The following is a 26,929-nucleotide window of genomic DNA, read 5'->3' on the forward strand; positions in this document are numbered from 1 at the left end:
GACTCTGTGTGACTGCAGAATGACTCTTCACGCGGGACCATGGAATCACCACTAAAGAAACAGAGGCCACTGGAGGATCCACACGCGCCATCACTAGCCGTAGTTCACAGTGAATATGCGTAAGGTCATCCCTCAGCTCGTTCAGTCTATTAGTAATTAGTTGCTCGGAAGAACCCATGGTTGGTTCTAAATCGGAGTGGCAGAAGGGACCTTCTGACGTCACTAGGGGAGAAGACACGTCACGGCGGAGGAGCTACGGCCGAACAGGGTAACCGAAAAGTACCCTCGCGGGCTCGCTTCGCTCGCCATTCTTCGGGCTCAGTGGCTCGCCACCTGATTACTAAAGGTAATAATTGGTGGCGTGGATGGTAGAGGAACTATCCCGCTGGCCTAGCACCTCCCCCTTGTGTTGTGGCTCCTCCCCCTGACGTAAAAGGTCCCTTAGGCCACTTGAATCTAGCATCAACCAAGAACCCATAGCGGTAAGCACCTGCTGTAGTGTAATAGTAAGTGGTGCAGATAAACTCTCACTAAGGGGCCCTGAGAGCTGCTGCACTGAATCAGGATATTGAGTTGTGGTAGAATTCGCAGAGTTGTGGTAGAATTCGCACATTATGACAAAGCTGGAGACGGCACAGAAATCCACAGGATACTGCCACCAAAACCTCTGCAGAGCACACTGGCCCCAACAGCTGAGTGAGGGCAGAGCTGCAGAAGGACACTGAGCAGAGTCTGCCTCAGGATCAAGTCACAGACTTCACCAGCCAGTAAGTTAGGATTCTTGGCACCGAGGATCCCCAAATTCACACTGCAGGAGCAGAGGGGGGTACTGCACTCCTGCAGAGATTTTCAGCCACAGAACACCAGTGAAACAGGAGATAGATCAGGATATTAGCAGGAGCTCTGGCAGGAAGCTGCCTACACCATGCTGTGTCAAGCCACGCCACCCCTGGCCAACGATTTCTCAGATTTCTACTAGGGTTGCACAGAATGAATCTGGAACTCCGGTTTTACAGAACTCTATGGCAGTTTGGTCCGGTTCTGTTACCTCAGGACCCCCTACTGTATGTTCCTACAAACGTGCTCTTGCTCAAATTATGCTAGATGACACGGAAACCGATTCTGACACGGCAGATGGTGATGGGGATGTGCTGAGGGGGACCGCATCTCTTGCAAAGGGGGTGCAGTTGATGATAGAGGCCATTAGAGATGTGTTGAATATTGCTGATAGAACACCTGAGCAGGTTGAGGAGGCTTACTTCACTGACAATAAGAAAGCCTCGCTAACCTTCCCTGCATCTAAGGAATTAAATGCTATATTTGAGAAAGCATGGGAAACCCCAGAGAAAAAATGTCAGATCCCTAGAAAGGTTCTGGTTGCTTTCCCTTTCCCTGAGGAGGATAGGAAAAAATGGGAAAACCCACCCATTGTTGACACGTCTGTATCCAGACTCTCAAAGGTGGTTTTACCTGTTCCTGGATCTACCGCGTTAAAAGAACCAGCTGATCGCAAAATTGACACTACGCTCAAATCCGCATACACGGCTTCAGGGGCGATACTCCGTCCTACTATTGCCTGTGCATGGATTTCCAAAGCTACAGTAAAGTTGTCAGGCACGTTACTTGAAGATTTGGATACAATGGATAAAACTGATGTTGAATTGTTTTTACGTAACATTCAGGATTCTGCAGGATTTATGGGTGGAATCCATGAATAGACCTGGGTTCAATGGCTGCAGGAATATCTTCCATGTCTGTCTCAGCTCGTAGAGGACTTTGGCTGCGCCAGTGGTCTGCCGACGCGGAATCCAGGAGAGGTGTGGAGACCCTACCCTACACAGGTCAGGCTCTCTTTGGGGAAGCGTTGGATGCGTGGATTTCCATGGCTATAGCGGGTAAGTCACCTTTTCTTCCCTCAGCTGCACCTGCTACGAAGAAACCTTTTTCTTCAGCTGCATCACAGTCCTTTCGGGCTGCTAAAACTAGAAAGGCCAAACCGTCCAACACCTTCTTTAGAGGACGTCGGCCAAAATCCAAGAAACCTGCTACTGTGGGTTACCAGGAACTGAAGCCTGCTTCAGGTACGCCAAAGTCCTCAGCATGACGGTAGACCGTGCGGCCTAGAGGTGGGGGCGAGACTCAGGCATTTCAGTCACGTCTGGGTGTCATCCGGCCTGGATCCCTGGGTGCAAGATATTGTCCCAGGGGTACAGGCTGGAGTTTCAAGATCTCCCTCCTCACCGATTCTACAAGTCAGGCTTGCCAGCTTTGCTGGCGGACAGGGCTATCCTACAGGAAGCCATCCAGAAGTTGGTGGAGTCTCAGGTCATTGTACCAGTTCCACCCCATTTGCAAAACAAAGGTTACTATTTGAACCTTTTCGTGGTTCCAAAACCGGATGGTTCGGTCAGGCCCATTCTGAACTTAAAATCACTAAACCCCTTTCTGAGGGAGTTCAAGTTCAAAATGGAGTCTCTGAGGGCGATGATATCAGGTCTGGAAGAGGGGGAGTTCCGGGTATCCCTGGATATCAAGGATGCGTACCTCCACATTCCGATTTGGCCTCCGCATCAAGCTTTTCTCCGATTCGCACTGTTAGGCAGTCACTATCAGTTTCAGGCACTGCCTTTCGGCCTCTCCACAGCACCGAGGGTCTTCACCAAGGTAATGGCGGAGATGATGGTTCTCCTCCGCAGACAGGGGGTGAACATAATTCCATATCTGAACGATCTGCTGATAAAGGCATCGTCCAAGGAGAAGCTGTTACAGTCCATTCTTCTCACGACCCATCTACTCAGGGAACACGGTTGGATCCTGAATCTTCCAAAATCACATTCGGGGCCGACAAGGAGGTTGTCTTTTGTGGGAATGATCCTCGACACGGAAGTGCAGAGGGTATTTCTTCCGGAGGAGAAAGCGTTGGTGATACAAAGAATGGTCCGGTATGTCCTGAAGCCAGCCCGGGTGTCTGTTCATCAGTGCATTCGCCTTCTGGGGAAGATGGTGGCCTCTTACGAGGCTCTGCAGTATGGGAGGTTTCATGTTTGGCCCTTCCAACTGGATCTCCTGGACAAGTGGTCGGGATCTCATCTACACATGCACCAGAGAATATGTCTATCGCCAAAGGCCAGGATTTCGCTCCTCTGGTGGTTGCAATTACCTCACCTTCTGGAGGGCCGCAGGTTCGGGATCCAGGACTGGATCCTTCTAACCACAGATGCAAGTCTCCGGGGCTGGGCCGCAGTCACTCAAGGGGAGACCTTCCAAGGAAGGTGGTCAAGTCTGGAAGCCGGACTACCAATAAACATTCTGGAACTAAGAGCCGTCTACAATGGTCTTCTCTAAGCAGCCCATTCAAGTGCAGCAATCTTCATTCCGGGAGTAGACAACTGGGAAGCGGACTTCCTCAGCAGACACGATCTTCATCCAGGAGAATGTGGACTCCATCCGGAGGTGTTCAAAGAGGTAACAGATCTTTGGGGTGTACCTCAAATATGGTCTCTCGTCTCAACAAGAAGCTTCGGCAGTATTGTTCCAGGTCGAAGGACCCGCAAGCCGTGGCGGTGGACGCCCTAGTGACTCCGTGGGTGTTCCAGTCGGTGTACGTGTTTCCTCCACTTCCACTCATTCCAAGGGTTCTAAAACTTAGAAGGAAAACAAGAGTTCTGGCGATCCTCATTGCTCCGGACTGGCCAAGGCGGGCTTGGTACGCGGATCTTCTGGATATACTGCTAGAAGAGCCAAGGCGTCTTCCTCTTTGGGAGGACCTGCTACAGCAGGGGCCGTTCGCCTATCAAGACTTACCGCGGCTATGTTTGACGGCATGGAGGTTGAATGCCAGATATTAGCTCGGAAGGACATTCCGAACAAGGTTATTCCTACCCTGATATAGGTTAGGAAAGGAGTAACGTCTAAACATTACCATCGTATTTGGAAAAAATATGTATCTTGGTGTGAGTCCAAGAAATTTCCTATGGTGGAGTTTCAACTGGGACGGTTTCTCCTCTTCGTGCAGGCAGGAGTGGATATGGGCCTGAGGTTGGGTCCTTAAGGTCCAGATTTCGGCCCTATCCATTTTCTTCCTGAAACAGTTGGCTTCCCTTCCTGAAGTTCAGATTTTTCTGAAAGGGGTTCTGCACATCCATCCTCCCTTTGTGCCGCCTACGGCGCCCTGGGATCTTAACGTGGTGGTACAGTTTCTCCAATCGGATTGGTTTGAACCTCTGCCGGAGGTTGAGGTCAAGTTTCTCACGTGGAAGGCTGTCACTTTGTTGGCGTTAGGTTCTGCTAGACGTGTGTCAGAGTTGGGGGCTTTATCTTATAAGAGCCCCTACTTGATCTTCCATGAAGATGGAGCTGAGCTCCGGACACGTCAGCAATTTCTTCCGAAGGTTGTGTCGGCATTTCATATCAACCAACCTATTGTGGTGCCAGTGGCTACTGACTCCTCAATCTCATCAAAGTCCTTGGATGTTGTAAGGGCTCTGAAAATCTATGTGAAGAGGACTGCTCATCACAGGAAATCGGACTCTCTGTCCTGTATGATCCCAAGAATTTGGGTGTCCTGCTTCTAAGCAGACGATCTCTCGCTGGATCAGGTTCACTATCCAGCATGCGTATTCTACAGCAGGATTGCCGTGTCCTATGTCTGTTAAGGCCCGCTCTACTCGTAAGGTGGGTTCTTCCTGGGCGGCTGCCCGGGGTGTCTCTGCTTTACAGCTTTGCCGAGCGGCTACTTGGTCTGGGTCGAACACGTTTGCAAAGTTCTACAAGTTCGATACTTTGGCCTCTGAGGACCTGAAGTTTGGTCAATCAGTTCTGCAGGAGCCTCCGCGCTCTCCCTCCTGTTCTGGGAGCTTTGGTACATCCCCATGGTACTAATGTGGACCCCAGAATCCTTTAGGACGTAAGAGAAAATAGGATTTTGATTACAGGTAAATCCTTTTCTCGTAGTCCATAGAGGATGCTGGGCGCCCGCCCAGCACTTCGTTATCCTGCAGTGGTTACTTAAGTTCAGTACTGTTTTGTTACTTGGTAAGTAATCCTGTTCAGCCGTTGCTGATGTTTCAAGCTAGTTGGCTTGACGTGCCTTGTATGTGTGAGCTGGTATGAATCTCACCACTATCTGTGTAAAATCTTCTCTCGAAGTTGTTCATCTCCTCGGGCACAGTTTCTAGACTGAGTCTGGTAGGAGGGGCATACAGGGAGGAGCCAGCCCACACTCTAAAACTCTTAAAGTGCCAATGGCTCCTAGTGGACCCGTCTATACCCCATGGTACTAATGTGGACCCCAGCATCCTCTACGGACTACGAGAAAAGGATTTACCTGTAGGTATTTAAAATCCTATTTTTTCATTCAAGTCTGTCATCACTATATAGCATAACTGCTACTTCTGCTATGTACAAAGGTAAACCTACTAACAAATGAAATGGAGTGAAGGTTTTGGATCAGACCTACCCTACAATAGAAATATTCCCCTGCACAATGGCTTGCAGGCTAAGGGCCTAATTCAGACCTGATCGCAAAAGCTAAATCTTTCTCTAATGGGCAAAACCATGTGCACTGCAGGGGTGGCAGATGTAACATGTGCAGAGAGAGTTAGATTTGGGTGGATTATATTGTTTCTGTGCAGGGTAAATACTGACTGCTTTATTTTTACACTGCAATTTAGATTTCAGTTTGAACACACCACACCCAAATCTAATCTCTCTGCACATGTTACATCTGCCCCACCTGCAAGTCTGAATTAGGTCCTAGGAATGGCTGAAACTGGCCATCTAGCAGTGTTAACCACCTCTGCATAATTGGGGAGGGTTAGATAATGCAGTGAGTGTAGGCTAAGCTCCTAACATGAGCTGCCATCGCTGCGGCCAGGTGACCGTTATATACAGCAGAAGCAGATGATGCTGCGTGGCAATCACTACAAGTACATAGAACTCACTCCGTTTGTATAACCCTTTGTATATAGTGAGTCACGTGAATGTGTATTTTATATGGTTGTATAACGCATGCATTCCTAAAATCTCCCTTCTTGTGATCCCCTAGGTACGTTGCGTGGAATCTACACGAGCCGCAAAGGGGCAAGTTTGACTTCATCGGGAACCTGGAACTTGGGTAATGCCACATTTACATCTGACCTACAGAGTGACAGCAATGCCGACGTCTGCTTAAACAACGCTATGTGTGTCAATTATACATATATAGTACATTGGGGTGATACTTAATATTTGCTGGGATCCCCTGAAAACAGGTGTTTTCAGTGGATATGCTGCAAATATCGAATGAAAAATAGGCCAATGGATAATTTTTAGTTCTCATAAATAAGATTTCACTCGTGTATGAGCTACGTGGTCCATACACACCTGCAGTGCTGACAGTTCTGTGTGACAGCTCACATACTGTATAGGATATAATCCATAGCCAGCACTATATAGGGAGGGCACTGGGACAGTGCGTCACGGAGCTGTATGTAACGGAACGTCACACATTTATTCTAGTACATTATAGCATTTTACCAATACAATGACTGATGAATCTTTCACATCAGTACAGGTGGCCGCCCCTGTGTCCCGATCTCTCAGTATGGTCCGTACCCACGGAGGTGGGTGAGAAAACAGTGCAGCCAGTCCACACCAGTCATACACACATACAGCTTGTGTAGAGAAACGGACGTGTCTGTGTGTATTGCTTTTTAAATGCTTTAAGCTAACATTTTTCGGAAGATGGCTAATATTTAGGAGTGTATTGGGGTTTGTGTCTCTGGTAACGCTTTATCGTTCTCTCTCTCCACCAGGACGTTTCTAGATATCGCAGCTGAAGTGGGATTATGGGTGATTTTACGCCCAGGGCCGTATATATGCGCAGAGTGGGATCTAGGAGGCTTACCGAGGTGAGAGTACACCTTTCTTGTCTCGGGAGTGTTACACACTATGCCAGCTGATCACTCACTGTACCCCTAATCCCACAGCGGGCTTGTTACATAGCTTTGTTTTATCCTCTTTCATTGCTGATTATTACATCTGATGACTTCCTATACTGGTGTGCAACAAATGTAATTGGGCCAAGGCTGACTTGGTTGCAGTAGCGTTTAGTAGAGTGATGCTGCCATATTTAGCAGGGCGTGGCCAGGCGTACGCAGCTACGGGCACTGCTGAGTCTTGCTTGATTCAGGCCTATCTCCGATAGTGACTGACTCGGTGTAACTGCCTGGCCTCCGGGTGTTTGTTCGTTGGCTATGTGTTCTGAGAGCAGATTGTAAGTGGGGAATATATCACTGCACCAGGTTTGTGATTAAATGCAACACCTTCCCAGAGTACAGTGTGTATATTCCATATTAATACGTTAAGTTCCAGTATTGCCTCTTAGTAGATCCCACTTAGCCTTCATGTACAATCTATGTGCCTTTGTGATACGGCAGTCTTGCTATGTCTATTATACAGGCAATACAGTCTTTGCACCCAGATAGGTGTAAGGTCTCCTCATCTGTCAGACGCCAGCACTCTGCAGCCACAGCGTGTGTCTCACCCAGGTACTAGGATTGGCTGCCGGACACCCACACCAGGCATAGGGGGTCATTCCGAATTGATTGCTCGCTAGCAGTCTTTAGCAGCCGTGCAAAGGCATAGTCGCCGCCCACGGGGGGAGAGTATTTTCGCTTTGCAGGAGTGCTAACGCCTGTGCAGCAGTGCGTCTGCAAACTCATTTTGTGCAGAACAAGATCAACCCTGTAGTTACTTATTTTGTGCGATGATTGCTGCGACGAGTGACACGGTAATGACGTCAGATACCCGCACAGCAAACGCCCGTCCACGCCTGCGTTTTCCCTACCACTCCCAGAAAACGGTCAATTGCCACCCAGAAACTCCCTCATCCTGTCAATCTCTCGCGATCGGCTGTGCGATTGGAATCGTCGCTAGAACCAGTGCAAAACCACAAAGGACTTCGTACCCGTACAACGCATATGCGCAGATTAGCCTTTTTTTTCACTGATCGCTACGCAGCAAATAACGGCAGCTAGCGATCAACTCGGAATGACCCCCATAGTCCGCATGGCTACTTAAAGAATTGACATCACTTAGAGAAGCAGAACCAGAAACCGTGTCTGTGGGAACCTCATTATTTTATATATGTCTGACTGCATTGTAGTATGTACATCCAGCCGGCACGTGGTGCAGTATAGCATTCTTGCTAGTATATAATATTCCTAATGTTCCATATCTATTGGTCCTGATACACCTTACCTGATTTTATGCATACCATTAACATACCTAACGAAATAATATTGTGGTATGAAATGTCAAAGTCAGAATGACGACACCTTGTGTAGCGTTAAGCCTAACTGAAACCCTAATTGCAGCCTTACGTCAATGCAAATTGCATTCTAGCCCTAACCCTAATTGCAGCCTAACACTAACCCTAATTGCAGCCTAACCATAACTGCAATTTAACTTTAACCCTATTTGCAGTTTAACCCTAACCTAAGTAACTGCAGTCTAACACATAATCCTAATTGCAGCCTATTCCTAATTGCAGCCTAACCCTAAGGCAGAAGTGCCGACTATTCGGGGGAGGAGTGGCTGGTACACAATATTGGGGGATGGGGGGTTTGGAGCTCTGATCTCATTGTACTAATTGGATCCTGCCCATCAATATAATGAGTGACCGTGAACTATGGGTAAAAAACCAAGGTGTGGAGTATAGTCAGCATGAACAAAAGGGCTTCTGCTATTGTACTGTGAGTTGGTGTCTGCTCAGCTCTGCCATCCCTGTGTCCCTCTTACAGCTGGTTACTGCAGGACAAGGACATGCAGCTACGCACCACCTACAGAGGCTTCGCACAGGCTACAGAGGCTTATTTTGACGAACTTATCCCTCGAGTGGTCAAGCATCAGGTGAGAGTAATAGTACTGTGGGTACTGGAGGCCAGCAATAAGGGGGTTACACAGAGCCGGTGACATGGTGTTACGCCCTCCTCTTATAGTAACATCAGGTGAGGGTAATGATACTGTGGGTACTGCAGGCCAGCAATAAGGGGGTTACACAGAGCCGGTGACGGGATGTTACTCCCTCCTCTTATAGTAACATCAGGTGAGGGTAATGATACTGTGGGTACTGCAGGCCAGCAATAAGGGGGTTACACAGAGCCGGTGACATGGTGTTACTCCCTCCTCTTATAGTAACATCAGGTGAGGGTAATGATACTGTGGGTACTGCAGGCCAGTAATAAGGGGGTTACACAGAGCCGGTGACGGGATGTTACTCCCTCCTCTTATAGTAACATCGGGTGAGGGTAATGATACTGTGGGTACTGGAGGCCAGCAGTAAGGGGGTTTCACAGAGCCGGTGACGGGGTGTTACTCCCTCCTCTTATAGTAACATCAGGTGAGGGTAATGATACTGTGGGTACTGGAGGCCAGCAGTAAGGGGGTTACACAGAGCCGGTGACGGGGTGTTACTCCCTCCTCTTATAGTAACATCAGGTGAGGGTAATGATACTGTGGGTACTGCAGGCCAGTAATAAGGGGGTTACACAGAGCCGGTGATGGGGTGTTACGCCCTCCTCTTATAGTAACATCAGGTGAGGGTAATGATACTGTGGGTACTGCAGGCCAGTAATAAAGGGGTTACACAGAGCCGGTGACATGGTGTTACTCCCTCCTCTTATAGTAACATCAGGTGAGGGTAATGATACTGTGGGTACTGCAGGCCAGTAATAAGGGGGTTACACAGAGCCTGTTACGGGGTGTTACTCCCTCCTCTTATAGTAACATCAGGTGAGGGTAATGATACTGTGGGTACTGCAGGCCAGTAATAAGGGGGTTACACAGAGCCGGTGACATGGTGTTACTCCCTCCTCTTATAGTAACATCAGGTGAGGGTAATGATACTGTGGGTACTGCAGGCCAGCAATAAGGGGGTTACACAGAGCCGGTGACATGGTGTTACTCCCTCCTCTTATAGTAACATCAGGTGAGGGTAATGATACTGTGGGTACTGCAGGCCAGTAATAAGGGGGTTACACAGAGCCGGTGACATGGTGTTACTCCCTCCTCTTATAGTAACATCAGGTGAGGGTAATGATACTGTGGGTACTGCAGGCCAGTAATAAGGGGGTTACACAGAGCCGGTGACGGGGTGTTACTCCCTCCTCTTATAGTAACATCAGGTGAGGGTAATGATACTGTGGGTACTGCAGGCCAGCAATAAGGGGGTTACACACAGCCGGTGACGGGGTGTTACTCCCTCCTCTTATAGTAACATCAGGTGAGGGTAATGATACTGTGGGTACTGCAGGCCAGTAATAAGGGGGTTACACAGAGCCGGTGACATGGTGTTACTCCCTCCTCTTATAGTAACATCAGGTGAGGGTAATGATACTGTGGGTACTGCAGGCCAGCAATAAGGGGGTTACACAGAGCCGGTGACATGGTGTTACTCCCTCCTCTTATAGTAACATCAGGTGAGGGTAATGATACTGTGGGTAATGCAGGCCAGTAATAAGGGGGTTACACAGAGCCGGTGACATGGTGTTACTCCCTCCTCTTATAGTAACATCAGGTGAGGGTAATGATACTGTGGGTACTGCAGGCCAGTAATAAGGGGGTTACACAGAGCCGGTGACATGGTGTTACTCCCTCCTCTTATAGTAACATCAGGTGAGGGTAATGATACTGTGGGTACTGCAGGCCTGCAATAAGGGGGTTACACAGAGCCGGTGACATGGTGTTACTCCCTCCTCTTATAGTAACATCAGGTGAGGGTAATGATACTGTGGGTACTGCAGGCCAGTAATAAGGGGGTTACACAGAGCCGGTGACATGGTGTTACTCCCTCCTCTTATAGTAACATCAGGTGAGGGTAATGATACTGTGGGTACTGCAGGCCAGTAATAAGGGGGTTACACAGAGCCTGTTACGGGGTGTTACTCCCTCCTCTTATAGTAACATCAGGTGAGGGTAATGATACTGTGGGTACTGCAGGCCAGTAATAAGGGGGTTACACAGAGCCTGTTACGGGGTGTTACTCCCTCCTCTTATAGTAACATCAGGTGAGGGTAATGATACTGTGGGTACTGCAGGCCAGTAATAAGGGGGTTACACAGAGCCGGTGACATGGTGTTACTCCCTCCTCTTATAGTAACATCAGGTGAGGGTAATGATACTGTGGGTACTGCAGGCCAGCAATAAGGGGGTTACACAGAGCCGGTGACATGGTGTTACTCCCTCCTCTTATAGTAACATCAGGTGAGGGTAATGATACTGTGGGTACTGCAGGCCAGTAATAAGGGGGTTACACAGAGCCGGTGACGGGGTGTTACTCCCTCCTCTTATAGTAACATCAGGTGAGGGTAATGATACTGTGGGTAATGCAGGCCAGTAATAAGGGGGTTACACAGAGCCGGTGACATGGTGTTACTCCCTCCTCTTATAGTAACATCAGGTGAGGGTAATGATACTGTGGGTACTGCAGGCCAGCAGTAAGGGGGTTACACAGAGCCGGTGACATGGTGTTACTCCCTCCTCTTATAGTAACATCAGGTGAGGGTAATGATACTGTGGGTACTGCAGGCCAGCAATAAGGGGGTTACACAGAGCCGGTGATGGGGTGTTACTCCCTCCTCTTATAGTAACATCAGGTGAGGGTAATGATACTGTGGGTACTGCAGGCCAGCAATAAGGGGGTTACACAGAGCCGGTGACATGGTGTTACTCCCTCCTCTTATAGTAACATCAGGTGAGGGTAATGATACTGTGGGTACTGCAGGCCAGCAATAAGGGGGTTACACAGAGCCGGTGACATGGTGTTACTCCCTCCTCTTATAGTAACATCAGGTGAGGGTAATGATACTGTGGGTACTGCAGGCCAGTAATAAGGGGGTTACACGGAGCCGGTGACATGGTGTTACTCCCTCCTCTTATAGTAACATCAGGTGAGGGTAATGATACTGTGGGTACTGCAGGCCAGCAATAAGGGGGTTACACAGAGCCGGTGACATGGTGTTACTCCCTCCTCTTATAGTAACATCAGGTGAGGGTAATGATACTGTGGGTACTGCAGGCCAGTAATAAGTGGGTTACACAGAGCCGGTGACATGGTGTTACTCCCTCCTCTTATAGTAACATCAGGTGAGGGTAATGATACTGTGGGTACTGCAGGCCAGTAATAAGGGGGTTACACGGAGCCGGTGACATGGTGTTACTCCCTCCTCTTATAGTAACATCAGGTGAGGGTAATGATACTGTGGGTACTGCAGGCCAGTAATAAGGGGGTTACACAGAGCCGGTGACATGGTGTTACTCCCTCCTCTTATAGTAACATCAGGTGAGGGTAATGATACTGTGGGTACTGCAGGCCAGCAATAAGGGGGTTACACAGAGCCGGTGACATGGTGTTACTCCCTCCTCTTATAGTAACATCAGGTGAGGGTAATGATACTGTGGGTACTGCAGGCCAGCAATAAGGGGGTTACACAGAGCCGGTGACAGGGTGTTACTCTCTCCTCTTATAGTAACATCAGGTGAGGGTAATGATACTGTGGGTACTGCAGGCCAGTAATAAGGGGGTTACACAGAGCCGGTGACATGGTGTTACTCCCTCCTCTTATAGTAACATCAGGTGAGGGTAATGATACTGTGGGTACTGCAGGCCAGTAATAAGGGGGTTACACAGAGCCGGTGACATGGTGTTACTCCCTCCTCTTATAGTAACATCAGGTGAGGGTAATGATACTGTGGGTACTGCAGGCCAGTAATAAGGGGGTTACACAGAGCCTGTTACGGGGTGTTACTCCCTCCTCTTATAGTAACATCATGTGAGGGTAATGATACTGTGGGTACTGCAGGCCAGTAATAAGGGGGTTACACAGAGCCTGTTACGGGGTGTTACTCCCTCCTCTTATAGTAACATCAGGTGATGGTAATGATACTGTGGGTACTGCAGGCCAGTAATAAGGGGGTTACACAGAGCCGGTGACATGGTGTTACTCCCTCCTCTTATAGTAACATCAGGTGAGGGTAATGATACTGTGGGTACTGCAGGCCAGCAATAAGGGGGTTACACAGAGCCGGTGACATGGTGTTACTCCCTCCTCTTATAGTAACATCAGGTGAGGGTAATGATACTGTGGGTACTGCAGGCCAGTAATAAGGGGGTTACACAGAGCCGGTGACGGGGTGTTACTCCCTCCTCTTATAGTAACATCAGGTGAGGGTAATGATACTGTGGGTACTGCAGGCCAGCAATAAGGGGGTTACACAGAGCCGGTGACGGGGTGTTACTCCCTCCTCTTATAGTAACATCAGGTGAGGGTAATGATACTGTGGGTACTGCAGGCCAGCAATAAGGGGGTTACACAGAGCCGGTGACATGGTGTTACTCCCTCCTCTTATAGTAACATCAGGTGAGGGTAATGATACTGTGGGTAATGCAGGCCAGTAATAAGGGGGTTACACAGAGCCGGTGACATGGTGTTACTCCCTCCTCTTATAGTAACATCAGGTGAGGGTAATGATACTGTGGGTACTGCAGGCCAGCAGTAAGGGGGTTACACAGAGCCGGTGACATGGTGTTACTCCCTCCTCTTATAGTAACATCAGGTGAGGGTAATGATACTGTGGGTACTGCAGGCCAGCAATAAGGGGGTTACACAGAGCCGGTGATGGGGTGTTACTCCCTCCTCTTATAGTAACATCAGGTGAGGGTAATGATACTGTGGGTACTGCAGGCCAGCAATAAGGGGGTTACACAGAGCCGGTGACATGGTGTTACTCCCTCCTCTTATAGTAACATCAGGTGAGGGTAATGATACTGTGGGTACTGCAGGCCAGCAATAAGGGGGTTACACAGAGCCGGTGACATGGTGTTACTCCCTCCTCTTATAGTAACATCAGGTGAGGGTAATGATACTGTGGGTACTGCAGGCCAGTAATAAGGGGGTTACACGGAGCCGGTGACATGGTGTTACTCCCTCCTCTTATAGTAACATCAGGTGAGGGTAATGATACTGCGGGTACTGCAGGCCAGCAATAAGGGGGTTACACAGAGCCGGTGACATGGTGTTACTCCCTCCTCTTATAGTAACATCAGGTGAGGGTAATGATACTGTGGGTACTGCAGGCCAGTAATAAGTGGCTTACACAGAGCCGGTGACATGGTGTTACTCCCTCCTCTTATAGTAACATCAGGTGAGGGTAATGATACTGTGGGTACTGCAGGCCAGTAATAAGGGGGTTACACAGAGCCGGTGACATGGTGTTACTCCCTCCTCTTATAGTAACATCAGGTGAGGGTAATGATACTGTGGGTACTGCAGGCCAGTAATAAGGGGGTTACACAGAGCCGGTGACATGGTGTTACTCCCTCCTCTTATAGTAACATCAGGTGAGGGTAATGATACTGTGGGTACTGCAGGCCAGCAATAAGGGGGTTACACAGAGCCGGTGACATGGTGTTACTCCCTCCTCTTATAGTAACATCAGGTGAGGGTAATGATACTGTGGGTACTGCAGGCCAGCAATAAGGGGGTTACACAGAGCCGGTGACAGGGTGTTACTCTCTCCTCTTATAGTAACATCAGGTGAGGGTAATGATACTGTGGGTACTGCAGGCCAGTAATAAGGGGGTTACACAGAGCCGGTGACATGGTGTTACTCCCTCCTCTTATAGTAACATCAGGTGAGGGTAATGATACTGTGGGTACTGCAGGCCAGTAATAAGGGGGTTACACAGAGCCGGTGACATGGTGTTACTCCCTCCTCTTATAGTAACATCAGGTGAGGGTAATGATACTGTGGGTACTGCAGGCCAGTAATAAGGGGGTTACACAGAGCCTGTTACGGGGTGTTACTCCCTCCTCTTATAGTAACATCATGTGAGGGTAATGATACTGTGGGTACTGCAGGCCAGTAATAAGGGGGTTACACAGAGCCTGTTACGGGTGTTACTCCCTCCTCTTATAGTAACATCAGGTGATGGTAATGATACTGTGGGTACTGCAGGCCAGTAATAAGGGGGTTACACAGAGCCGGTGACATGGTGTTACTCCCTCCTCTTATAGTAACATCAGGTGAGGGTAATGATACTGTGGGTACTGCAGGCCAGTAATAGGTGGGTTACACAGAGCCGGTGACATGGTGTTACTCCCTCCTCTTATAGTAATATCAGGTGAGGGTAATGATACTGTGGGTACTGGAGGCCAGTAATAAGGGGGTTACACAGAGCCGGTGACATGGTGTTACTCCCTCCTCTTATAGTAACATCAGGTGAGGGTAATGATACTGTGGGTACTGCAGGCCAGCAATAAGGGGGTTACACGGAGCCGGTGACATGGTGTTACTCCCTCCTCTTATAGTAACATCAGGTGAGGGTAATGATACTGTGGGTACTGCAGGCCAGCAATAAGGGGGTTACACAGAGCCGGTGACGGGATGTTACTCCCTCCTCTTATAGTAACATCAGGTGAGGGTAATGATACTGTGGGTACTGCAGGCCAGCAATAAGGGGGTTACACAGAGCCGGTGACGGGGTGTTACTCCTCTTATAGTAACATCAGGTGAGGGTAATGATACTGTGGGTACTGCAGGCCAGCAATAAGGGGGTTACACAGAGCCGGTGACATGGTGTTACTCCCTCCTCTTATAGTAATATCAGGTGAGGGTAATGATACTGTGGGTACTGCAGGCCAGCAATAAGGAGGTTACACAGAGCCGGTGACATGGTGTTACTCCCTCCTCTTATAGTAACATCAGGTGAGGGTAATGATACTGTGGGTGCCGGTGACATGGTGTTACTCCATCCTCTTATAGTAATATCAGGTGAGGCTAATAATACTGTGGGTACTGCAGGCCAGCAATAAGGGGGTTACACAGAGCCGGTGACATGGTGTTACTCTCTCCTCTTATAGTAACATCATGTGAGAGTAATAGTACTGTGGGTACTGCAGGTCAGCAATAAAGGGGTTACACAGAGCCGGTGACGGGGTGTTACTCCCTCCTCTTATAGTAACATCATGTGAGGGTAATGATACTGTCGGTACTGCAGGCCAGCAATAAGGGGGTTACACAGAGCCGGTGACATGGTGTTACTCCCTCCTCTTATAGTAACATCAGGTGAGGGTAATGATACTGTGGGTACTGCAGGCCAGCAATAAGGGGGTTACACAGAGCCGATGACGGGATGTTACTCCCTCCTCTTATAGTAACATCAGGTGAGGGTAATGATACTGTGGGTACTGCAGGCCAGCAGTAAGGGGGTTACACAGAGCCGGTGACAGGGTGTTACTCTCTCCTCTTATAGTAACATCAGGTGAGGGTAATGATACTATGGGTACTGCAGGCCAGCAATAAGGGGGTTACACAGAGCCGGTGACGGGGTGTTACTCCTCTTATAGTAACATCAGGTGAGGGTAATGATACTGTGGGTACTGCAGGCCAGCAATAAGGGGGTTACACAGAGCCGGTGACATGGTGTTACTCCCTCCTCTTATAGTAATATCAGGTGAGGGTAATGATACTGTGGGCACTGCAGGCCAGCAATAAGGGGGTTACACAGAGCCGGTGATGGGGTGTTACTCCCTCCTCTTATAGTAACATCAGGTGAGGGTAATGATACTGTGGGTACTGCAGGCCAGCAATAAGGGGGTTACACGGAGCCGGTGACATGGTGTTACTCCCTCCTCTTATAGTAACATCAGGTGAGGGTAATGATACTGTGGGTACTGCAGGCCAGCAATAAGGGGGTTACACAGAGCCGGTGACATGGTGTTACTCCCTCCTCTTATATTAACATCAGGTGAGGGTAATGATACTGTGGGTACTGCAGGTCAGCAGTAAGGGGGTTACACAGAGCCGGTGACATGGTGTTACTCCATCCTCTTATAGTAATATCAGGTGAGGGTAATGATACTGTGGGTACTGCAGGCCAGCAGTAAGGGGGTTACACAGAGCCGGTGACGGGGTGTTACTCCTCTTATAGTAAGATCATGTGAGGGTAATGATACTGTGGGTACTGCAGGCCAGCAATAAGGGGGTTACACAGAGCCGGTGACGGGGTGTTACTCCCTCCTCTTATAGTAACATCAGGTGAGGGTAATGATACTGTGGGTACTGCAGGCCAGCAATAAGGGGGTTACACAGAGCCGGTGACATGGTGTTACTCCCTCCTCTTATAGTAATATCAGGTGAGGGTAATGATACTGTGGGTACTGCAGGCCAGCAATAATGGGGTTACACAGAGCCGGTGACATGGTGTTACTCCCTCCTCTTATAGTAATATCAGGTGAGGGTAATGATACTGTGGGTACTGCAGGCCAGCAATATTACTATAAGAGGAGGGAGTAACACCATGTCACCGGCTCTGTGTAACCCGAAGAATTGCGGGACACTTTCTGCGTACAGGCACCACGTACAGAAGACTGGAGCACCACCAAAAACGCCTGAACCTGCCCTGCCATCATCTGAGGCAAGAAGTGGTAACGAGGTGGAATTCAACCCTCTATATGCTTCAGAGGTTGGAGGAGCAGCAAAAGGCCATTCAAGCCTATACAATTGAGCACGATATAGGAGGTGGAATGTACCTGTCTCAAGCGCAGTGGAGAATGATTTCAACGTTGTGCAAGGTTCTGCAACCTTTTGAACTTGCCACACGTGAAGTCAGTTCAGACACTGCCAGCCTGAGTCAGGTCATTCCCCTCATCAGGCTTTTGCAGAAGAAGCTGGAGGCATTGAAGGAGGAGCTAAAAGGGAGCGATTCCGCTAGGCATGTGGGACTTGTGGATGCAGCCCTTAATTCGCTTAACAAGGATTCACGGGTGGTCAATCTGTTGAAATCAGAGCACTACATTTTGGCCACCGTGCTCGATCCTAGATTTAAAACCTACCTTGGATCTCTCTTTCCGGCAGACACAAGTCTGCTGGGGTTCAAAGACCTGCTGGTGACAAAATTGTCAAGTCAAGCGGAACGCGACCTGTCAACATCTCCTCCTTCACATTCTCCCGCAACTGGGGGTGCGAGGAAAAGGCTCAGAATTCCGAGCCCACCCGCTGGCGGTGATGCAGGGCAGTCTGGAGCGACTGCTGATGCTGACATCTGGTCCGGACTGAAGGACCTGACAACGATTACGGACATGTCGTCTACTGTCACTGCATATGATTCTCTCACCATTGAAAGAATGGTGGAGGATTATATGAGTGACCGCATCCAAGTAGGCACGTCAGACAGTCCGTACTTATACTGGCAGGAAAAAGAGGCAATTTGGAGGCCCTTGCACAAACTGGCTTTATTCTACCTAAGTTGCCCTCCCACAAGTGTGTACTCCAAAAGAGTGTTTAGTGCCGCCGCTCACCTTGTCAGCAATCGGCGTACGAGGTTACTTCCAGAAAATGTGGAGAAGATGATGTTCATTAAAATGAATTATAATCAATTCCTCCATGGAGACATTGACCAGCAGCAATTGCCTCCACAAAGTACACAGGGAGCTGAGATGGTGGATTCCAGTGGGGACGAATTGATAATCTGTGAGGAGCGGGATGTACACGGTGATATATCGGAGGATGATGATGAGGTGGACATCTTGCCTCTGTAGAGCCAGTTTGTGCAAGGAGAGATTAATTGCTACTTTTTCGGTGGCGGTCCAAACCAACCCGTCATTTCAGTCACAGTCGTGTGGCAGACCCTGTCACTGAAATGATGGGTTGGTTAAAGTGTGCATGTCCTGTTTATACAACATAAGGGTGGGTGGGAGGGCCCAAGGACAATTCCATCTTGCACCTCTTTTTTTCTTTCATTTTTATTTGCGTCATGTGCTGTTTGGGGAGTGTTTTTTGGAAGGGCCATCCTGCGTGACACTGCAGTGCCACTCCTAGATGGGCCAGGTGTTTGTGTCGGCCACTAGGGTCGCTTAGCTTACTCACACAGCTACCTCATTGCGCCTCTTTTTTTCTTCTTTGCGTTATGTGCTGTTTGGGGAGTGTTTTTTGGAAGGGCCATCCTGCGTGACACTGCAGTGCCACTCCTAGATGGGCCAGGTGTTTGTGTCGGCCACTAGGGTCGCTTAGCTTACTCACACAGCTACCTCATTGCGCCTCTTTTTTTCTTCTTTGCGTCATGTGCTGTTTGGGGAGTGTTTTTTGGAAGGGCCATCCTGCGTGACACTGCAGTGCCACTCCTAGATGGGCCAGGTGTTTGTGTCGGCCACTAGGGTCGCTTAGCTTACTCACACAGCTACCTCATTGCGCCTCTTTTTTTCTTCTTTGCGTCATGTGCTGTTTGGGGAGTGTTTTTTGGAAGGGCCATCCTGCGTGACACTGCAGTGCCACTCCTAGATGGGCCAGGTGTTTGTGTCGGCCACTAGGGTCGCTTAGCTTAGTCATCCAGCGACCTCGGTGCAAATTTTAGGACTAAAAATAATATTGTGAGGTATTCAGAATAGACTGAAAATGAGTGGAAATTATGGTTTTTGAGGTTACTAATACTTTGGGATCAAAATGACCCCCAAATTCTATGATTTAAGCTGTTTTTTAGTGTTTTTTGAAAAAAACACCCGAATCCAAAACACACCCGAATCCGACAAAAAAAATTCGGTGAGGTTTTGCCAAAACGCGGTCGAACCCAAAACACTGCCGCGGAACCGAACCCAAAACCAAAACACAAAACCCGAAAAATTTCAAGTGCACATCTCTAGATATAACGTGCAGAGAGAGTTAGATTTGGGTGTGGTGAGTTCAATCTGCAATCTAAATTGCAGTGTAAAAATAAAGCAGCCAGTATTTACCCTGCACAGAAACGAAATAACCCACCCAAATCTAACTCTCTCTGCACATGTTACATCTGCCCCACCTGCAGTGCACATGGTTTTGCCCAACTGCTAAAAAATTTCCTGCTGCGATCAACTTGGAATTACCCCCAATGACCGATATCACCAATGTCTACCTGCTGTCAGCCACCATAATGTCGTCACTGTAACCGGGCACATTGTGACTGCATACCACCGGCTAACGTGGCAGCGGCAGCACAGCCCGTCGTTAGGGACTATGGGACAGATGTAGCAAACCTTCTAAAGAGTCAGGTGTGAAGTTGCCCACAACAACCAATCCGCTTCTACCAATCCTTTATCTAGTACATTCTATAAAATGATAGCTAGATTCTGGTTGGTTGCTATTGACGACAGCTCCACTTGTCCTAGAGAGAAGAGTTGATGCATCTCCTCTTATGTGTCATAACAAAGTCATTTCCGCTTTCACTTTGGGCAATGTTAGTATTAATATTGTAGTAACACCCCACTTACCGCGTTACACAGTCCCTACGCCAGCAGATTAATCATCCATTAGAATAGCCCCCACCACAGAAACACATTGTAAAAGTTGTCCCTTACCAGCCAGGGGTAGTTTTGCTCTGAGCAGGCAGGATGGACTTGATCATTTGCGTACAGTGCCGTTGGCTTTCCAGGACACAATAACGGTTATAATAGCCGCATAGTTTATGACGTGCTACTAGATAATATCAGATATAATTGTGATAGCCGGGCAGTGCCAGGTCCATCAGCCATTTTTAAAGCATTGCACACCAGGCCGTCTCATCACATAAGCAAGCAGTTTATTCACAGTTCAGAAAGGGTTATCACGACAATAACATTTAACTTCTTGTTCTCTCTCCAGCACAATATTCATATGGATTACATCAGGTTAGCATTTCCTTCCATTCGCTTCACTGGCAATAACAGCATAAACAATCATGGGACAGCATTACAGTATATATCAGTGCAGTCTCTGGGAATCAGTAGTGCGCGTCCGCAAACTGAGATTCATTTCAGTGCGCTCTCCCCTATTCGCTGGGGGATCTATCTAAACAGGATATCTCATGTACACGTCACTGGGGGCCTTCCGCCACACATGGTTTCCTACCACTCACCCAGATAGTTCTCTCCCAAAGACTCACACCTCCCGTCCTGCTTTTTGGGTACCCCTGAAGGTGGGGATCCCCTTTGTTCCTGGTTCCTTCCACTGTACTCTGCATACTGTGGTTCTCACACTGCACTCTCCATCTCTCACTGAAGCTGCTGGCTCTCCTGTTACACTGCAGATATGGGCTCTCCCTCTCTTCATAGCAACACCCACACGCTGCTCTTCTCTCCATAATGCCAGGGACTGTGGAGTACCATGCTTGTTCCACAGTCCTCAGACCGCGTTTCTCCTGGTCACTTAGCCTGTGCCCTCCATCTCAGTCCTCGGCTCACACTGACTCTAGCCTGTGCTTTGTTCCTTCTACTAAAAACCTCCTACACTTCCTGTCCTAACCCCCTACATGTGGCAGAGTCTGCAAGTAACTGGTTTTGGGGACATAAACTCCCCCACTTACTGATAAGAATCAAATGGCTTTTGGGACTTTCCAATATATCTTGTCTCCTAACATTCCAGTATGCCACATATTTAGGTTGGGAGTTTCACTGTGAATAATGGACGTGTCTCTCTTTTAATATGATGTAACCGTGTAGTCTGTCCTCAGTACTCCAAAGGCGGGCCGATCATCGCTGTACAGGTGGAGAATGAGTACGGGTCCTACGCCAAGGACGCAAACTACATGGAGTTCATAAAGACTGTAAGTACGGCTGCGTCAGTCCTGTCATCCATTCAGATAGTAGCGCACTATTAGCTCCCAGTTAGATATCACTGATTATAAAGTCACAGAGATTTGCTAGTTATGTTCTATCTGCAGAACAGCACCAAACACTGGGCCTAATTCAAACCTGATCGCTCCTCTGCGAATTTGCGGAAGTCTGTGATCGGATAGTCGCCGCCAAGACAGAGTGAAAATCCGCCCCGTGCAAGTCTGCGTACGCCGTGTGAAAAGCTTTGCAAGCACCGGTCAGCTGCAAATCCGTTCACACCTCACTCACCATCGAATGATTTTTCCAGTCTGTGCGCAGCCCTGGACTTACTCCTACAGTGCGATACAAACAGACCGATCGGGGCCGGAGCTGACGTCACACACCCGCCCTGAAAACGCTTGGGAACGCCTGTTTTTCCTGACACTCCTAGAAGACGGCCAGTTACCACCCACAAACGCCCATTTTCTGTCAATCAGCCTGTGTTTGCCTAGCGATAAAAAAAGACGCAGGATTTTTTCGCAGTTTGGCCTCGCGCCTGCGCATCACAATCTGTAATCCTGCGCAGTCATTCGATAATCAGCCGCTGTGTGATTTCGCACAACATCGATCAGGTCTGAATTAGGCACCAATGTTAGTAACTGATGCTCCCACACTTACTCCCCCACGTCACACATGCCACCTACTAACCTCCTGCCTATGCATTGTCACACCAGGCTCTGGTACGGCGAGGGATTGCGGAGCTGCTGCTGACCTCTGATAACAAGGATGGGATCAGCTCCGGCAGTATGGAAGGAGGTAAGCTGCATTTATCAACACAATAGTTACGTTTATTGTTTGCTTACTTTTTGTATTAAGGAGAAGGTGTCTGCTGGCTTCACAGTACTTCTGTCATAGGGAGTACCTACTGTACTGTACTTATATATAGATTCCAGAGTGCCACGCTTCAGCTGCTACATTGTTACGGCTTTATACAGTAGGGCAGGCCTGTCCAAACCGGTCCTCGAGATCTACCAACAGTTCATGTTTTCCAGGCCTCCTGGAGATCTGTAGAATTGTCTGTTAGGAATGAATGCAGCACATCTTAGTAATGACTACACCTGTGCACCAGCTAGGTGGTCTGGGAAATGGGAACTGTTGGTAGATCTCGAGGACTGGTTTGGCCAGCCCTGATGTAGGGATATTATTAGGCTTACCATACTGTCCCTTTAAGATGGGACACTTATGAATTAGGTTATAGAGGGAACCGCACAGATTATGGTAATTATAAGCAATCGGTAATAGTAGTAGTCTGAAAAAGCTGATAGTAATCAATGAAATTGCTACATAGTCAGGTAACCAAGCACCTTGAGAATTATTAGCTCTCACGGCGTAAGAGCTTTATTGTGGCATACTATCCAAGTTTATGAGTTTCTTACCTCATATTGGTATTTTGCTATTAGCATTTTATAGATGCAGTTGTTTAAGGAGCATTTATCTCTGGAGACCGCTTTCAATCCCAGATATATGATAAATGACACTAATGTGGTACACTTATGATTATAGAGATTACAACCAATGCATGGTTCATTTTCAGGATATTTATTAATATTTCCTGCACTCCCAGCTGTGATTATTATTACGCATATGGAAATACCTATCTGATGGTAATCACTGTATAGACTATCCAATATTTCATAAATGGAAGTGGCTACTGCCCAAACAGAGTAATGTTATATACTCTTCCCAACTTATTTTGACCAATATTAAGGCCTGTTACCACTGTCTACTCAGACGGGAGGTCTAAGTGCAGCAATTTGCGGTCATACCCCACTGGAGATGCCCAATCTCATCTGATCTTGGAAGCCAAGAAGTGGAGGGCCGGGCCAGTACTCGGATGGGAGACCACCTTGGAACACCCAGGTACTGCAATCTAAGGCTGCATACTAGATCCACCGGTGTGATAACAGGAAGCAGTCTACAAAAAAAGGATACCGTCAGTTGGACACATGACCTATGATTTAAACTTCTGCAATAACCTTTCTTTAAAGCTATCTATGCAGATTAAATGATGGTCATAAGAACTTTCTCATTCTGAGACACCATTGTATTCGATCCACCTGCGTGTTAACAGTAGCAGCCTATATAAACAGGATACCGTTAATTGGATATATGACCCATGATTCAACTTTCTGCAACAATCTTTTACTAATGTTGCTTATGCAGATCAAATGATGGTCATAAGAGCTCTCTCTCTTTAAGACACCACTTTAATTCGCATACCTCTAATACAACAATCATAACATCTAGGAATCCGGCTAATCTATTTATCCTAGCTAAGGCTATTGATTATGTATAAAATATTCTTATAATTTCGCATATATTGGCACAACTTGAACTCCACATTATTAACTTTAACTAATAAAAATTTATAATTTTAACAGCTATTCATAGTAAATATTTATGTGTCTGGAAATGAGTGCTCCCCAACAAGAGTCTACTGTTCTTCTGTATTTTCTGTATTTACTTTGATACACTTATGAATTACACAGGTTCCGTGGCTGGCTGACTTCAAGCCTGCATTTCACTTGATTTTATGTAGCCAGAGAACCTGTGTAATCCATGCGTGTCTCGGTATAAAGGGGATAGTATGGTAAGCCTAGTTATTATTGGACATGTTTTAACCACTTAACAGACTAATTATTTCCCCCAAAATCGCTCAGAAAGTGTTTTTTATTTTTCCATTCAAGTAACTTTAAAATGGGATTATTTTATCGGAAAAAAAGTGGTTCCCATACGCGGTCCTCAAGTCATCTGACCAGTCCTGGTTTTAAAGATATCCATAGCTCCGCACAGATGGTTAAATCAAATTGATAGATGTACTAATTAAGTCACCTGTGGCCAAGCATGGTTATACTTACATCCTGGACCATGTTTGGGAACCTGTGGCCTAGGGGATTTTTTTTACAACCTCTATCTCCATAGGCCACCATTGTAATAGTACCTCCCAACCCCTAGTGGCATTAGATTCCCCAGTGGCACTATATCCCCAATGGCATTACACCCCTTAATTATAATAGAGCCCCAGAGGCATGTGGATGTATTACCCACTTTTGTCCACAAGATGTTGCTGTTGCACCTCCCTAAGGGGTGGGAGAGGATTGCAGACTATATTGTACAACACAAGAAATATCTGGAGAAGTAATATTTCTGAATCCTTGTTGCATCATTCACTGTCAATTGTGTTGTCCCTAAATGTGTGTTCCCCTCGCCTACAGACACAAATTTCTGGATTGCAACTGGGCCAGAATTTAATCCACTATTTACGACTCTCCACTGTTTTTCAACTGTATATTATGTTTTGGATGTTGCAGTGTGGAGACACTTGTGGACTTGTCCCCATGATCTAAGTATGGTGGTTTGGTCCTGTGGCTCCCACTCACAGTAAAATCTCTGACGGGGGGGGATGGTTGTTAAAGATTTGGTGCCCTGGCTGCCAGAGAATTTACGTCTTTGGGGGTGGGGGGAGGGAGTGGGCCCTTCTTCTTTTGAGGTGGGCTACACCCCTGTGTACTTTCTCTATGTTCACTCTCCTTAATACACAGTGTCTGCTGTCGGTGCTGGCATCGGAACACGCACATACATAAATAGCCTTATTATATTTTCTTTTCTGCTGAAGATGGTGTTTATAGCATGTAGAATATATTATACAGTGATTTACATTCATTTATTTTCTATATAGTTCTGGCCACCATCAATTTCCAGAAGATTGAGCCCATCCTCTTCTCCTACCTAGAGTCCATCCAGGTAACGTGGAGCCATCTCTGATGTCTGTGTCTACTACTGTCCCTGATCCACTCTGTACTGCTTATGGGGAGGTGGGTTCCTGGCAGAACCTCGCAATGGTTGGGGAAATGTCACACGTAGCGCAGGAAAGTAAGCGCAAGCGTTCCCTCCTGATACAGGTGGCGTGAATGTCGGCAGTAATGGAACGTCAGCAGCAGAAATAAAACAGCCAGTTACAGTGACATTGGGGGTCATTCCGAGTTGATCGCTAGCTGAATTTGTTCGCAGCGCAGCGTTCAGTCTAAAAACCGGAAGTTCTGCGCATGCGTATGCGGCACAATGCACACGCGCAATGTACGGGCACAATGAACGATGTAGTTTTGCACAGGGTCTAGCGATGCATTTCAGTCGCACTGGTTGCCGCAGAGTGATTGACATGAATTGGGCGTTTCTGGGTGGCAACTGACCGTTTTCAGGGAGTGTTTGGAAAAACGCAGGAGTGCCAGGAAAAACGTAGGCGTGGCTGGAGGAACGCAGGGTGTGTTCGCGATGTCAAATCAGGAACTGAACAGTCTGAAGTGATCGCAAGTGCTGAGTAGGTTTTGAGCTACTCTGAAACTGCACAAATTTTTTTTGCAGGCGCTCTGCGATACAACCGTTCGCACTTCTGCTAAGCTAAAATATACTCCCAGTGGGCAGCGCCATAGCGTTTGCACGGCTGCTAAAACTAGCTAGCGAGCGAACAACTCGGAATGACCCCCAATATTCCTTGTTGGAGATTACTGAAGTTATTCCAACCCTCCTTTTATCATGATATAAATGTATATATTATACCTATATACATACATGTAAGCAGAGTGAATGACTTACCACAGTGGTTCTCAAACTCGGTCCTCAGGACCCCACACAGTGCATGTTTTGCAGGTTACCCAGTAAGTGCACAGGTGTATTAATTACTCACTGACACATTTTAAAAGGTCCACAGGTTGAGCTAATTATGTTACTTGTGATTCTGTGAGGAGACCTGCAAAACATGCACTGTGTGGGGTCCTGAGGACCGGGTTTGAGAACCTGTGACTTACCATATGCCTCCGGAGGGTATTGTGTTCTCCGCTGCAAACCAGACAGAGCATCTTTTGCGCATCAGAAATATTTTATCCATTATCGCCATATTGTAAGATGATGAGATAACAGACCACATTTCGGTCCGGTTTAGGATCTTAAACATAGCAGATGACATCCCAGTAGTGACGCAATGTCACCTGTCACAATTAAGGTCCTGAACAGGACAGAACCGTCCGTCGTCTGTTATCTGATCTTCTTACAATATGGTATTTATGGATTAAAATCTTTCTCATGCATATAAGTCTGGTGAGTGCTCGGTCTGTGATGCAGAAACGGTTGGTTCCTCCTGCTGCTACAGGATGCTGACCTGCAATGGAACATTTCACTGTTAGTGCTGGGTGAGATACTGTAATAGAATAAGATATTACTTATAACTAATAATAATAGTGATGTGCTGACATCTAGTTATCACAAATTCCACTGCAAAACCCATTCCTTTG

At 47.7% G+C, this 26,929-nt stretch overlaps 1 protein-coding gene and 1 pseudogene across 2 annotated transcripts in view; both read left to right on the forward strand.

Annotated features, from left to right (window-relative positions):
- GLB1L2 (galactosidase beta 1 like 2) overlaps positions 1 to 26,929 on the forward strand; it is a 127,561-nt gene that overhangs the window by 70,219 nt on the left and 30,413 nt on the right. For both annotated transcript variants that reach the window (XM_063943801.1, XM_063943802.1), the window contains 6 exons: positions 6,047 to 6,115; positions 6,795 to 6,890; positions 8,784 to 8,892; positions 21,500 to 21,592; positions 22,316 to 22,397; positions 25,321 to 25,385. In XM_063943801.1, the coding sequence (XP_063799871.1) occupies positions 6,047 to 6,115; positions 6,795 to 6,890; positions 8,784 to 8,892; positions 21,500 to 21,592; positions 22,316 to 22,397; positions 25,321 to 25,385 (514 nt within the window). The remainder of the gene's footprint in view (positions 1 to 6,046; positions 6,116 to 6,794; positions 6,891 to 8,783; positions 8,893 to 21,499; positions 21,593 to 22,315; positions 22,398 to 25,320; positions 25,386 to 26,929) is intronic.
- LOC134968051 (5S ribosomal RNA) lies at positions 23,394 to 23,513 on the forward strand (annotated as a pseudogene).

Source organism: Pseudophryne corroboree, chromosome 10 (genome assembly GCF_028390025.1).
Source record: "Pseudophryne corroboree isolate aPseCor3 chromosome 10, aPseCor3.hap2, whole genome shotgun sequence".
In the NCBI taxonomy this organism is placed as follows: Eukaryota; Metazoa; Chordata; class Amphibia; order Anura; family Myobatrachidae; genus Pseudophryne; species Pseudophryne corroboree.